General features: G+C 44.7%; 1 protein-coding gene across 1 annotated transcript in view; it reads right to left on the bottom strand.

Moving 5' to 3' along the window:
- Positions 1 to 11,760, bottom strand: part of STARD9 (StAR related lipid transfer domain containing 9) — a 100,886-nt gene extending 89,126 nt beyond the window's left edge. Inside the window, exon 1 of the mRNA XM_072115644.1 lies at positions 11,584 to 11,760. Within this exon, the coding sequence (XP_071971745.1) occupies positions 11,584 to 11,630 (47 nt within the window). The 5' untranslated portion in view covers positions 11,631 to 11,760. The remainder of the gene's footprint in view (positions 1 to 11,583) is intronic.
- Positions 11,761 to 12,693: the final 933 nt, after the last annotated feature.

Below are 12,693 nucleotides of genomic sequence, written 5' to 3'. Positions count from 1 at the left end.
TGAATTCACTTTTAACCGGGAGAAAAAAAAAAATCTTGTTCTCAGTCTCATCATGTCCTCACTTCCGCCTAAAAGGCGACTATGTAATAACAGTATTTGCATAAAATGAAGAGAAATTCTTTTTTCTAAGTCCTGGAACTTCCTTAGCCATAATCAAAGCAAAACCCGCAAGAAGTTTGCACCATGAAGTATGTTATGAAGTACGGTTGATACTGTATACTGTCATCAGAGACCAGCCAAAATTGGGAGTTTGCAGGGGATAGGAGATCAACCTTTACATTTCAACGGTTAAAATTCTCCCCCATAATCTGCAGCTATTAAATGACATGACTTCCATGGAACATGTTTTTCCACAATGGAGGAAATTTATTAAGACTGGTGTTTATAACGCCAGTCATGAAATCCCCCCCCCCCCCCCCCAGATGGTCCTGCGCCGATATTCACTAAGATGTTCCGGCACCCTTCAAATCCCAGACAATTGGAGAGGTTTTCTCATGAGGAGTGGCCCAAAATACCTGCTGAGAGGTGCAGACGTCTCATTGACAGTTACAGAAATTGGTTGATTTGCAGGGATTGCCTGAAAAGGTTGTGCATCAAAAGTTAAGAGAACCATCATTTCTGTTGTCCACGCCTGTTTCATGAGTTTTAGGCTACATTCACATGAACGTGTGCCCACTGTACCGTAGCACGGCGGGCACACAGCGGCACCCGGGAGAGAAGGAGGGGGTGAGCACCATACAACTCCCCTATGGTGCCTTGAACCTATTGCTGTCTATGGGGGCATATATATGGCGTATATATGTCGGCCTTGTATACGTCCCTCATGCGGCCGTGTGAATGTAGCCTTATTTTGTTTTGAATACGTTTGAAGCCTGGTTGAAAAGCTATGTCTGGAATGTACTTGATATACTGCCTATGCTGAATAAAGTTTATTGTCTGCCCTTCATTTTCTAATTTTTCCAGAAATTGAATTTATTATTTTACTTTTGTCAGTTTCAAGCTATTTCTGTGACCATTGTGGGTTTTTCTTTCATTAAACGAGCGGTACCAACAATTTTGTCCGTGTGTATGTGAGTTATCCAGGAGGCTCCAAGCACCGTAGTCCTTGTTCTACTTGTCACCTTCTGGTTCTAAGCCAAACACATAACAAGTGGAGCCAGAAACCTCTGAACTCAAAGCACATTTGTACAGGTGGTGGGAACAACTTCCAGGCACCAATGTCCTCATTCCAGGAGACCTGTTCTTCTATGTGTGACATAAGAGCATTTCATCAATATGATGTACAAAAGATCCATCTAAAGCAATATTGTAAGATTAATATACTAATATTCATTGTCAGAAACGCTAGAATGTAAGGAACAGATTCTATAACCTAATGATCGGATCACAACAAAAGGAGAAAGTGATACCGTGCCAAAATCACTGTTCAACTCAAGAAGAATGGCCGCCGCATGACAGAATGTAAATACAGAAAGCACAGGTAAACACATAAGTCAGTGTGAACAATCGCTAACAATGCCCCTGGTCACAGTAAACTACAACTATCATATTAACACAGTAGCCAAGGCAAAAGAAACAGGAATAACCAGTACTGGAAGAGCTTATGGAGTCATCCACACAGCACATGGCTGGCATATGGTAGGGCAAACAGGGGAAGAGGCTACTATTCCACCTGATTAAGAAGTAACTATCTTCCTAGAGGATTTTTAGGATACAACTCACCCCCTGTCCGTTGGATGAAACGGAATCTGTCAGCTACAACCTCCATATAGAAAAGCCTTATAGCCATGTTCAGGAGACTGCTATAAGTTTTTACACCTATGTTTGTAAATGAATAGTTCAGGTATCTTATCATAGGAACATCCCTGATTCTGTCTGCTAAACTGCTTAGCTCACTGCTCAGAGCTATCTTCAGTATAAACAGATTTTACTTATCATTTATATGTATATATATGTATATAGAGCAGAGAAAATGCTCATCACTCCTCTGCTCCTCACTGAAGATGAATCTAGGCAGCTGACTAAGCAGACTAGCAGGCAGGAGAGGACTAATAACAGGATAAATGCAATTTTGTCTGATTCGCTTGAACTATGCATTTAGAAATACTTCCATGTGGATCATGGCCTGATCTTTCTCATTGAAACCAATAGTTTGTCTATGTAAATTCTAAGACAAACCAGTAACCCTGTCTCCACTAAATAAACAAATCGTATTCTGATACTGCAGATACCCTCCATTATAGCAAAATTCCCATACATAACAGTACATTTAAATGGCTTTTTTTCGAAAAAAGGTAAACCTTTAAAAAAAAAAAGGGGCTCACCCAGAGGACCATATATACACTCACCGGCCACTTTATTAGGTACACCATGCTAGTAACGGGTTGGACCCCCTTTTGCCTTCAGAACTGCCTCAATTCTTCGTGGCATAGATTCAACAAGGTGCTGGAAGCATTCCTCAGAGATTTTGGTCCATATTGACATGATGGCATCACACAGTTGCTGCAGATTTGTCGGCTGCACATCCATGATGCGAATCTCCCGTTCCACTACATCCCAAAGATGCTCTACTGGATTGAGATCTGGTGACTGTGGAGGCCATTTGAGTACAGTGAACTCATTGTCATGTTCAAGAAACCAGTCTGAGATGATTCCAGCTTTATGACATGGTGCATTATCCTGCTGAAAGTAGCCATCAGATGTTGGGTACATTGTGGTCAGAAAGGGATGGACATGGTCAGCAACAATACTCAGGTAGGCTGTGGCGTTGCAACGATGCTCAATTGGTTCCAAGGGGCCCAAAGAGTGCCAAGAAAATATTCCCCACACCATGACACCACCACCACCAGCCTGAACCGTTGATACAAGGCAGGATGGATCCATGCTTTCATGTTGTTGACGCCAAATTCTGACCCTACCATCCGAAAGTCGCAGCAGAAATCGAGACTTATCAGACCTGGCAACGTTTTTCCAATCTTCTACTGTCCAATTTCGATGAGCTTGTGCAAATTGTAGCCTCAGTTTCCTGTTCTTAGCTGAAAGGAGTGGCACCCGGTGTGGTCTTCTGCTGCTGTAGCCCATCTGCCTCAAAGTTCGACGTACTGTGCGTTCAGAGATGCTTTTCTGCCTATCTTGGTTGTAACGGGTGGCGATTTGAGTCACTGTTGCCTTTCTATCAGCTCGAACCAGTCTGTCCATTCTCCTCTGACCTCTGGCATCAACAAGGCTTTTCCGCCCACAGAATTGCCGCTCACTGGATGTTTTTTCTTTTTCGGACCATTCTCTGTAAACCCTAGAGATGGTTGTGCGTGAAAATCCCAGTAGATCAGCAGTTTCTGAAATACTCAGGCCAGCCCTTCTGGCACCAACAACCATGCCACGTTCAAAGGCACTCAAATCACCTTTCTTCCCCATACTGATACTCGGTTTGAACTGCAGGAGATTGTCTTGACCATGTCTACATGCCTAAATGCACTGAGTTGCCGCCATGTGATTGGCTGATTAGAAATTAAGTGTTAACGAGCAGTTGGACAGGTGTACCTAATAAAGTGGCTGGTGAGTGTATATCATCACATAAAAGCAATATACTAACTGATCACTAAGTAATGGAACTGATCTTCCCAGTCCCATGATCCTAGGCCTATTTTTAAGCAATTTATCTTATATAAGTATTACAAAATAATTCTGCTGTTAATTTTCCTTGGACACAAGTTAAAACTTGTAGGAGGTATTAAAATTCCACACAATACATGCAACCAGAGTTACTAGGAACCTGCTACTTTTTGCACTGCAGTCTGTGACAGATAACAATGTCGTAGCGTGTATAATGCTCTACATCCACACTGCTGTCATAACAACGTCACACACAGCGTAATGTACAACACCACAAGGCAAGGGTTATGTCTGACACTGATCAAGGGACAAATTACAAATGGGAAATACACACCATTTCTAAGTGTAAATGCTACATTGTATGATAGGAGGATGCCCCTAAAAAGGTAAAACATATTGATATAAGGACCTTAGGGATGGTGGGGTTCATCCATCTTAAGATATTTAATGTCATGAAGTGATCAGTGATACATTTTTTTTTACAAGCCCATATTCTGTGAGCCCTTCTTGAGGCTTATGTCCATTGCTCACAGGCCAATTCAGTCGTAAAAACTCGCTCCGTGTGCCTTCAGGTTTTCCCAAAGGGAACCTGGAAACACTGAAGTGAACGGAGATACCGAGTTCAGGTCAACTCTCTCCAGCAAGTGCTGTGAGAGAGTTTCTCAGATCAAAGTCTAGTGGGCACTTTAGGCATCCTAAAAACCTAAAGTTACATACATTTAATTAAACATAATTATTTCAGAAGGAACACTTGTTAAAATACTCAATAATATTGGAACTGGAGTTGCTAAGAGGCAAAACCGCTGTGTCCACACCATCAGAAACTCCAAAACACTATGGGGGCGTATGATACAGGCCATGCCCAATCCTTGTCCCACTGGATACATCAAGAGACGTAAGCCTGTATGTATCTGTTGGGCAGCTGGGAAGCCTGGAAAAAATACACCCGGTCCGCCCAGGTGTAGTTTTGCAGAAAAAACAGCAAACGAAAGTTTGCCCACTCCGGTGGCCTTGCACAATGTGCAGGTGGCCTCGCACCAGTGCGCAGGTAATTGCAATTACGTCAACGCTTCTACGTCAGAAACTGGCATGGAAAAGATGATAAATTTCCCCTTATAGATACATTGCACATCTTCATGTGCCAACCTCTGGCACTAACATCTTTTTTAGGTCGGTTGCTGAGTTCAGTCCAGTGACAGGAGGTCCAGTACATAAGGTCACGTATACTCTTATGTACATGTGCCATAAAAATGTATGAAGCCTGTCAGAGATCGCATTAACGCCTCACCAAGCGTTATAGACGCATGATGAGGCGCCATTACTCCCCAGAATAATTGCCAAGCGTAAAAGTACGCTTGGCAATTATCCCCTGTAGTGTGTGAGCTGAGCGGTCCGGAGCGCACAGCACTGGTGTGCAGGACATAACACTGGCAGCGCGCGGGCCGGCACTGCTCAGCTCACACTACAGCGCTGGTAGCCTCTAGAATGGAGCTGCTCCGAGTATCCATGATGTCACGGGAGGGGGCGGAGCCTCCGGGAAAGGGGCGTGGCTTACTACGCAGTCTCCTCACAGGAAGTAGAGCTGTAATGGCTGCCTGCAAGTAGAAGGTGTACAGGTACTGTGTGCATACAAGTGTATGGAGGTGAGGGGGCCTGACAGGAGTGGATGTGATAAGGTCAGGGAAGACCTGTATGTTACATGGGACTGCATGGCTTGCAGGTGCTGAGTTGGCATGAGGTGTATTTTACATAGGACTGCATGTGTGACAGGTGCTGAGGTGGCATGAGGTTTATGTTACGTAGGACTGCGTGTCTGGCGCGTGCTGAGGTGGCAGGTGTGTGTTACGTGGGACTGCATGTCTGGTGCTGAGGTGGCAGGTGTGTGTTACGTGGGACTGCATGTCTGGTGCTGAGGTGGCAGGTGTGTGTTACGTGGGACTGCATGTCTGGTGCTGAGGTGGCAGGTGTGTGTTACGTGGGACTGCGTGTCTGGCGAGTTCTGAGGTGGCATGAGGTATATGTTACGTGGGACTGCGTGTCTGGTGCTGAGGTTGCATGAGGTATATGTTACGTGGGACTGCGTGTCTGGCGAGTTCTGAGGTGGCATGAGGTATATGTTACGTGGGACTGCGTGTCTGGCGAGTTCTGAGGTGGCTTGAGGTATATGTTACGTGGGACTGCGTGTCTGGCGAGTTCTGAGGTGGCATGAGGTATATGTTACGTGGGACTGCGTGTCTGGCGAGTTCTGAGGTGGCTTGAGGTGTATGTGAAACAGGTCTGCATAAACAGTAAAAACACGTAAAAAATGACAGACGCAAATTCAATTAATAAAAAACCTAAAAAAAAACGCCTCCCCCCAACACAGACACCAAAAAAAATAAAACAAAATTTCTTTTTAAAAAAGCATTTTACAAAGCAATCATCAAGGATTTGCAGTCAGCAGTCTGGCCACTGGGGCTCGGCGGCGGCTGCCACAGTCTGGACGTTTGGTGTCAGCGGCGTTAGCCGCAGTCGGGTGGTGGGAGGTTTCGGCGGGCCGCAGTCGGGTGGTGGGAGGTTTCGGCGGGCCGCAGTCGGGTGGTGGGAGGTTTCGGCGGGCCGCAGTCGGGTGGTGGGAGGTTTCGGCGGGCCGCAGTCGGGTGGTGGGAGGTTTCGGCGGGCCGCAGTCGGGTGGTGGGAGGTTTCGGCGGGCCGCAGTCGGGTGGTGGGAGGTTACGGCGGGCCGCAGTCGGGTGGTGGGAGGTTACGGCGGGCCGCAGTCGGGTGGTGGGAGGTTACGGCGGGCCGCAGTCGGGTGGTGGGAGGTTACGGCGGGCCGCAGTCGGGTGGTGGGAGGTTACGGCGGGCCGCAGTCGGGTGGTGGGAGGTTACGGCGGGCCGCAGTCGGGTGGTGGGAGGTTACGGCGGGCCGCAGTCGGGTGGTGGGAGGTTACGGCGGGCCGCAGTCGGGTGGTGGGAGGTTACGGCGGGCCGCAGTCGGGTGGTGGGAGGTTACGGCGGGCCGCAGTCGGGTGGTGGGAGGTTACGGCGGGCCGCAGTCGGGTGGTGGGAGGTTTCGGCGACTGTGGTTGGGGGGGGGGCGGGTTGGTGGCGTCAGCTCCATTTTGGTCAATGCATGATGTAACATCACTACAGCTGCCTCAATTTGCTATTTAAACACAGAAGACACTGACACATGATTTTCTTATATAATTAGCATCTATCAACATTATGAGTTATATACTTGTATTACTGAAAATTTCATACTCCTTCCCGGCTAAAAATACTCCTCAAAAATAGTAAGAGGAGTATTATTACCCTTCTAGAAATATGTTAGTGCGACCTCTGAAGCCTGTATAATTTCATAGTACAGAGTAGTTTAGCCAGAGGAGAATTTTGCTTGACATAAAAACTCTGTAAGGAGTTAGATTAATACCAAAGTACAGACATCCCATGCACCTCTATTGGGGTCCTGGTAGCCCATGTAGAAAATAGAAACGTCAGGCACTATAACACAGACAACTCTGTGCCTGTATCCTAAGCACATATCCTGACTTTGTAGAGCAATTAAAAGCAACTAAAAAGTGACAAGGCTAGAAAGTGGAGTCTACTTAGGGATAGTTTCCTCCAATCTACATGCTCTGAATAAGGAAAGTCTGCAGAGAGAGTTAACATCAGAGGACAGACAGATGAAATGACTCCTCAAGAGACCTCATTGTGTAGGATGCTCACTCATGCATCCGGAGGACTCATAACACAGCACAGATCTATTCCAGAACACGTGAGAGACACACTAGTTCACATTCCGCAGATTGTCAATGTCATTTCATACAAGCAAGATGTGTCCAGGATATAGAAAAAGTAGCCGTCCGCTAAAAATGGTCCTGATGAGAGTTTGGATAAAAGATTGGGGGTTCTCGGAGCCTCCATCCATTCACCACAAATATTACATGATACTGCTATCAATTAATAGATGCTGTGTGACGCCTGCAGAAATATCCACAGTGGACGGATCATATTGTAGGTTTTCATGATTTGTTCTTATGTATGTGCAAAGGATCAGAAATGTTTGAGTACCTGCACATGTAGTGCCCATACTCATATGCTGCTGACATTGGACAAGTGCCTAGAATGTTCTTTTGGCTTCTATACATCACAAATACCATTATTTTCCCACCACTGGATTAAAGGAGAAGACTTTGCAGCCTACTGACAGGAAACAGAAACCTCCAACAGACAGAGTAAACCCAGTGTAAGACAGCCCAAAGTTAGGGACACATGGGGCAATTTCCTGCAGCTCCGGCGAGCCACTGTAACAAAAAGAAAATCGACCTAAAATCCAGGTTTAAGTCCAGTTCTTCTGCAGCCACCAACCAGCGCTGGTTATTAACTGTTGCAGGAAGATGGGAGTAAATAGAATCCACTCTACAACAAATGTAAATTCACTGTGATTTCGCCCTGTACGTTTCCCAGCTGAAAGAGCCCTGTGGAGCTATCTCTCCCCCGCTGGTTACAATATATTAGCAGGGGATTATACCTGTGTTATTTACCTTTTTGTATAAGAATACATTGGGCAGATTCCTGACATATCCTTATAACGGAGCTCTACAACGGATCCCACTGTATGCACTGTTCTGTATCTCTCAATTGAAAGTCCTCAATTGAGGAGTCAAAAATCTGCAATAGCCAGTGATTGGCTGCTGCTGATGTTCAGGGTGTTTCCCCCAGTGATGTCACCATTCTTATATGGACAGTGACATCTCTAGGGACCCTCCTGAGCATATGCTGAGCTGAGGCCGGGGAGGGATGCAATATGTGGCATCCATACCCCATTGCCTTCTAAGGACTCTCCTGCAGAGGAGACAATGGGGGACGGATGTCACATATTAATATATGGAGATACTATATCAGTAATGGCGAACCTTTTAGAGGCCGAGTGCCCAATCTGCAACCCAAAACCGCCCTTATTTATCATGAGGTGCCAACTAAAAATTAAAGTAGTAACTTATTGCTCCCTGTTCAACAACTTTCAATCATATTGGCCTCCAGAGGACAGCAACACAGTAGAAAGATGGAATATTTTCATAATTTTAGCTTCTTTCCAGTGTCCCTCTGTACACAGAGAAAATCATGGGGCCAGCAGGAGGTCCTCCGAAAATAATTCGGCCCTGTCTACTCATTCTCCCTCTTCCTACAGTCCCAAGTAACAAAGTAAGGATCACTTTGATAAATGACTGACAGCAGCATCTTTTAAGTTGTTTGGAACTGCAGGAAGATTCTTTGAGTCTTGTCTGGTGTGCTGGGGCGATGGCCTGGGTGCCCACAGAAAGGGCTCTCTGACTGCCGCCTCTGGCACCTGTGCCATAGGTTCGCCGCCACTGTACCATATGATATCCATTCGTTGCTCAATAGGAAGGAGCAGGGTGGGAAAACATAGCTTGCTTCAACTTTCCATCCTTTGTTTTCCATGGTATACAATGTATACTGTGCAGATAGAGGTACAGTAAAAAGGATTCCTTCGTCTGCCAGTATATGTCTATGTATACCCACAGCAACTCTGCTGGTGTATACAAAAGACATGACGTGAACCCAGCCTAACAGGAACTGGATCCATCATATAAATCTATTACAGGGTGCAATATTATACCAGAAAAGAATGTTACATCGTCCTGCAGTATTATATATAAAGAAATCAGCATCATAATCCACAGCACTTTACAGATTATGGGTTATAAATAAAAGTGAAGTAAGACATGTAATAAGATGGTCAGATGAAACAAAAGACATGAGGGCCCCACTCAAAAGAACTTACAATTTATGGTTAACAACTTAAACTATAAAATAGGGGACATAGGTTCCTATTGAAGCCTCTAATGCCAGGGCCTTTGCCATCACTGGGCATACCTGGGCAAGTGCCGGGGCCCAGAGCTGCTGGGGGGCCCACATAAGAACTCCATATTGTGTGAGGGGGTCTGTATCTAATGAATCCATATGGGATGAGGAGGGCTTATTTGTAATAACCATGAGGGGGCTGTTCGGGATGATAAAATTGGTGAATTTTATGGTGAATTTTTAATTCTGCCACATGAGTTCACTCCAAAGGGGCCCACATAGGCTCTGTCGCCTAGGAGCCTACTGAAACCTGGAGCTGACCCTGTCTAACGCAGAATGTGAAAAGTGTCACGTTATTTCTGTTCCACTATCTTTGCATTTCCAAACAGATAGATTTGCTATATGATTGTACAGGCATGAATTTACTGAAAGCAGTTTGAAACTACAAGGCGCCCTTATCACAAGTATATCTGACGTCTTCAGGAAACACAGTCCTTGCCTTGAACAGAAATTGTATTCTCTAGGACTGCAAGAGTCGTTTTTTTTTTTTTGGGGGGGGTCACATGATCTCCAGTCCCAGCGGCTCTCCTCGCATAGCAATTTAAAACCCAGAGAAGGGGAACTGGGAATGAGACAGGAAATGGATTTTAAGGAAGTCTGCCTCATTCTCTGATTCTCCGAACACTGGAGATATTTTGTAACAAAACACTAAATATACAGGAAGGATAATACTCCAAATGTATCTGGAAACAAAGGACGCCAACTAGTAGCCATTTACTGTCACATCGTAGAATAAGGGTTTTATGTACATCCCATTCAGATCCTGCGTAGTCCAAAATCATTTACAATGTGGATTCTTATTGTGAATTTAACCCTTTGCAAAGCAAAAATGATCACTTTCACTTTGACAACTATAATATCAGTATTTTCACATGTGCCCACATGGGCGGCTGCATGTATGGAATCAGTACGGATACAATTACAGCCCCTGAAACTATAGTAAAACACCCTTAAATCTGCCCATGAGGTAATATTATTCTGGAAAGCCAGATGTCCACCTGCATTCCTTACTTCTGTGCTTCGCTCCTACACACAGAAAATGTTTTAAAAGACCCTAAAATATTTCCTTGTCCTGTTTTTTAATGGATTCTGCTTGGACGCTCCAAAGGCAAATGTGCTGCAAAAACAGTCATCCGTATGTCATCCATTTTTGTAAATCCACAAAATAAACGGAAGGCTGGCTAATGATGTCACCAGCTTGACCCAATCATTTCATATACAATGACACAAAAAGTTGTTGCCTGTATGACAATGGACGTGAGCTACAGATTTCTCCTCTCGCTGTGGAAGAAGAGAAATCCCCTGTAGAATCAGGAGCAGAATCGAGATGAAAGACGGTGGTAAATGCAAGTAAATCCATCAGCATTGACTCCATGGGGTCATTTATCTTAGAATTTTCTCCTTTTTTCTTTTCTTTTTGCTACTTTTTTGTGCACATCTGATATATTTGCGCCTAAACTTGCGACTTTTCCACTAGCTTCAGTGTTGTGCCTGATATATCTTTAAAATCCAGATGTGAACATATGAAAAAGTCGCAATTTTGGACCAAATCGAGGTTAAAAAGTTGCAAATAAACTCCAGTCCTGAAGAAGAAGTTGAAGAAGAGTTTAAGACTTTTGTGCGACTTTTGATTATAACTTCCTGATATATCAACCTCTAAGATAAATCAAACAAGTCCAAATATCTGAAAAAAGCGAGAAAATACAGGCACAAATGTCCCGACTAAAGATAAATGGCCCTCCATGTGTAGATCACATCTTCTGAATGTCCTAGAACTCATGTTCTTATGTCTTAAGAAATATATTTCCAAAACCTGCAGATACACAAACTCTTACGTGCAGCAAAATACACATCAGATTGTTGCGGCCACTAAAAAGTTTCATCTTTTCAGGTCAGTTACAGCAACACTGTCAAAGCTGTATGACACTGTTCACACCATGCAGTATATATCACACACCTATATACTAGAAGTTCACAATGTCCTGTCACAGTAGTAGCTGCTGTTTCTATATGCATGCATGAAGTAACTTTCTGACATGTCTGCTGGGAGTTGTAGTCCCACAGCAGCTGGAGAGTCAGTGCACACAGAGGACAACTTACCTCTTGCTGAGGGGTCTCACCCGCAGCGCTACCCTGACATTGGCCATTGTGACTGATATGAAGCCTCATGTCCTGTCCCAGGACCTATTCCTCATCATGTTCCCCAGTGCATGGAGCTGCTCTCCTCCTCTGCTAGCTGGGTGTGATTCTCCACAGCTCACAGTCCAGGGGCGGGAATGATGACAATAACAATCCTTGCCCCGTCCCCTTACCACGCCCCCCCTCTCTTGTGTAGATGGTTTAGTCTTGCCCATTAGGGAGTCGCCACTTTTTCAGCACCAGAGGGGCGTGATTGGTCTCTGCATGAGGAGAATGGTTGGCTTGTAATCAGCTGTATCCAAGAGAGACAGTGCTGCGTCCTCTCATGTGTTCTTGACAACAGTCCTCTCCTCATGTAATGTCTAATTTGCCTCGAAAAAAAGGCTGACGAGAGATTCCTATGCAGAAATTTTAACAAAAAGTTTTATTAAAATAATGTGAGAAAAGCTCACTTTAATAAATGCTTCACTATGTGTCACAAGTATGAACTGCAACTCACCCTATATACCTGTTGTTACAGAACTCAGTGAATAGAGAACTGATACTGGACATGTATAATGTTCTCATCCTGACTATAAATTATACAACAGAAGCGGCATCCGGCCGACTAATACATTTTGATGTGAGCCAAATGGGGGAAAAAGTGGCAATTTGTACATTTTGTTATTTTCCGTTACATGGCTTTCCGACAGGTATGATTGTTTTTAGATTCTGATAGATCTGTCATTTTGGGATAACAGGATACCTAATATGATTGTGCAACACCCCTGCCAATGCATAGGCATGGTGGTAGTTGCAAATAGACCCATCTCCATGTCAGGAGCTGTTAGGGAGACTGATCAACTCTCTAGGAAGTCTATAAGTACTTGAGAACTTGGTGATGGCAGCTATAGCCACTGCCTGGTAAGGCAAGAGTTAACAATACCTAATTCTATTGTCCAATGATGTTCTTGTATAACAAGCTGGAAGCTGATTGGATAAGTGCTACCACCTGACCAAGGGAGTATATAATCCCCAGGTGGGAGAGAGCACATGGTCAGAGCAGAGAGTCAGACCTCATCCCTGTCATCC

This window comes from Engystomops pustulosus, chromosome 7, assembly GCF_040894005.1.
Source record: "Engystomops pustulosus chromosome 7, aEngPut4.maternal, whole genome shotgun sequence".
NCBI lineage: Eukaryota > Metazoa > Chordata > Amphibia > Anura > Leptodactylidae > Engystomops > Engystomops pustulosus.
Note: the sequence above shows the minus strand (reverse complement) of the source record. Positions and strands in the feature narration are given on the sequence as shown.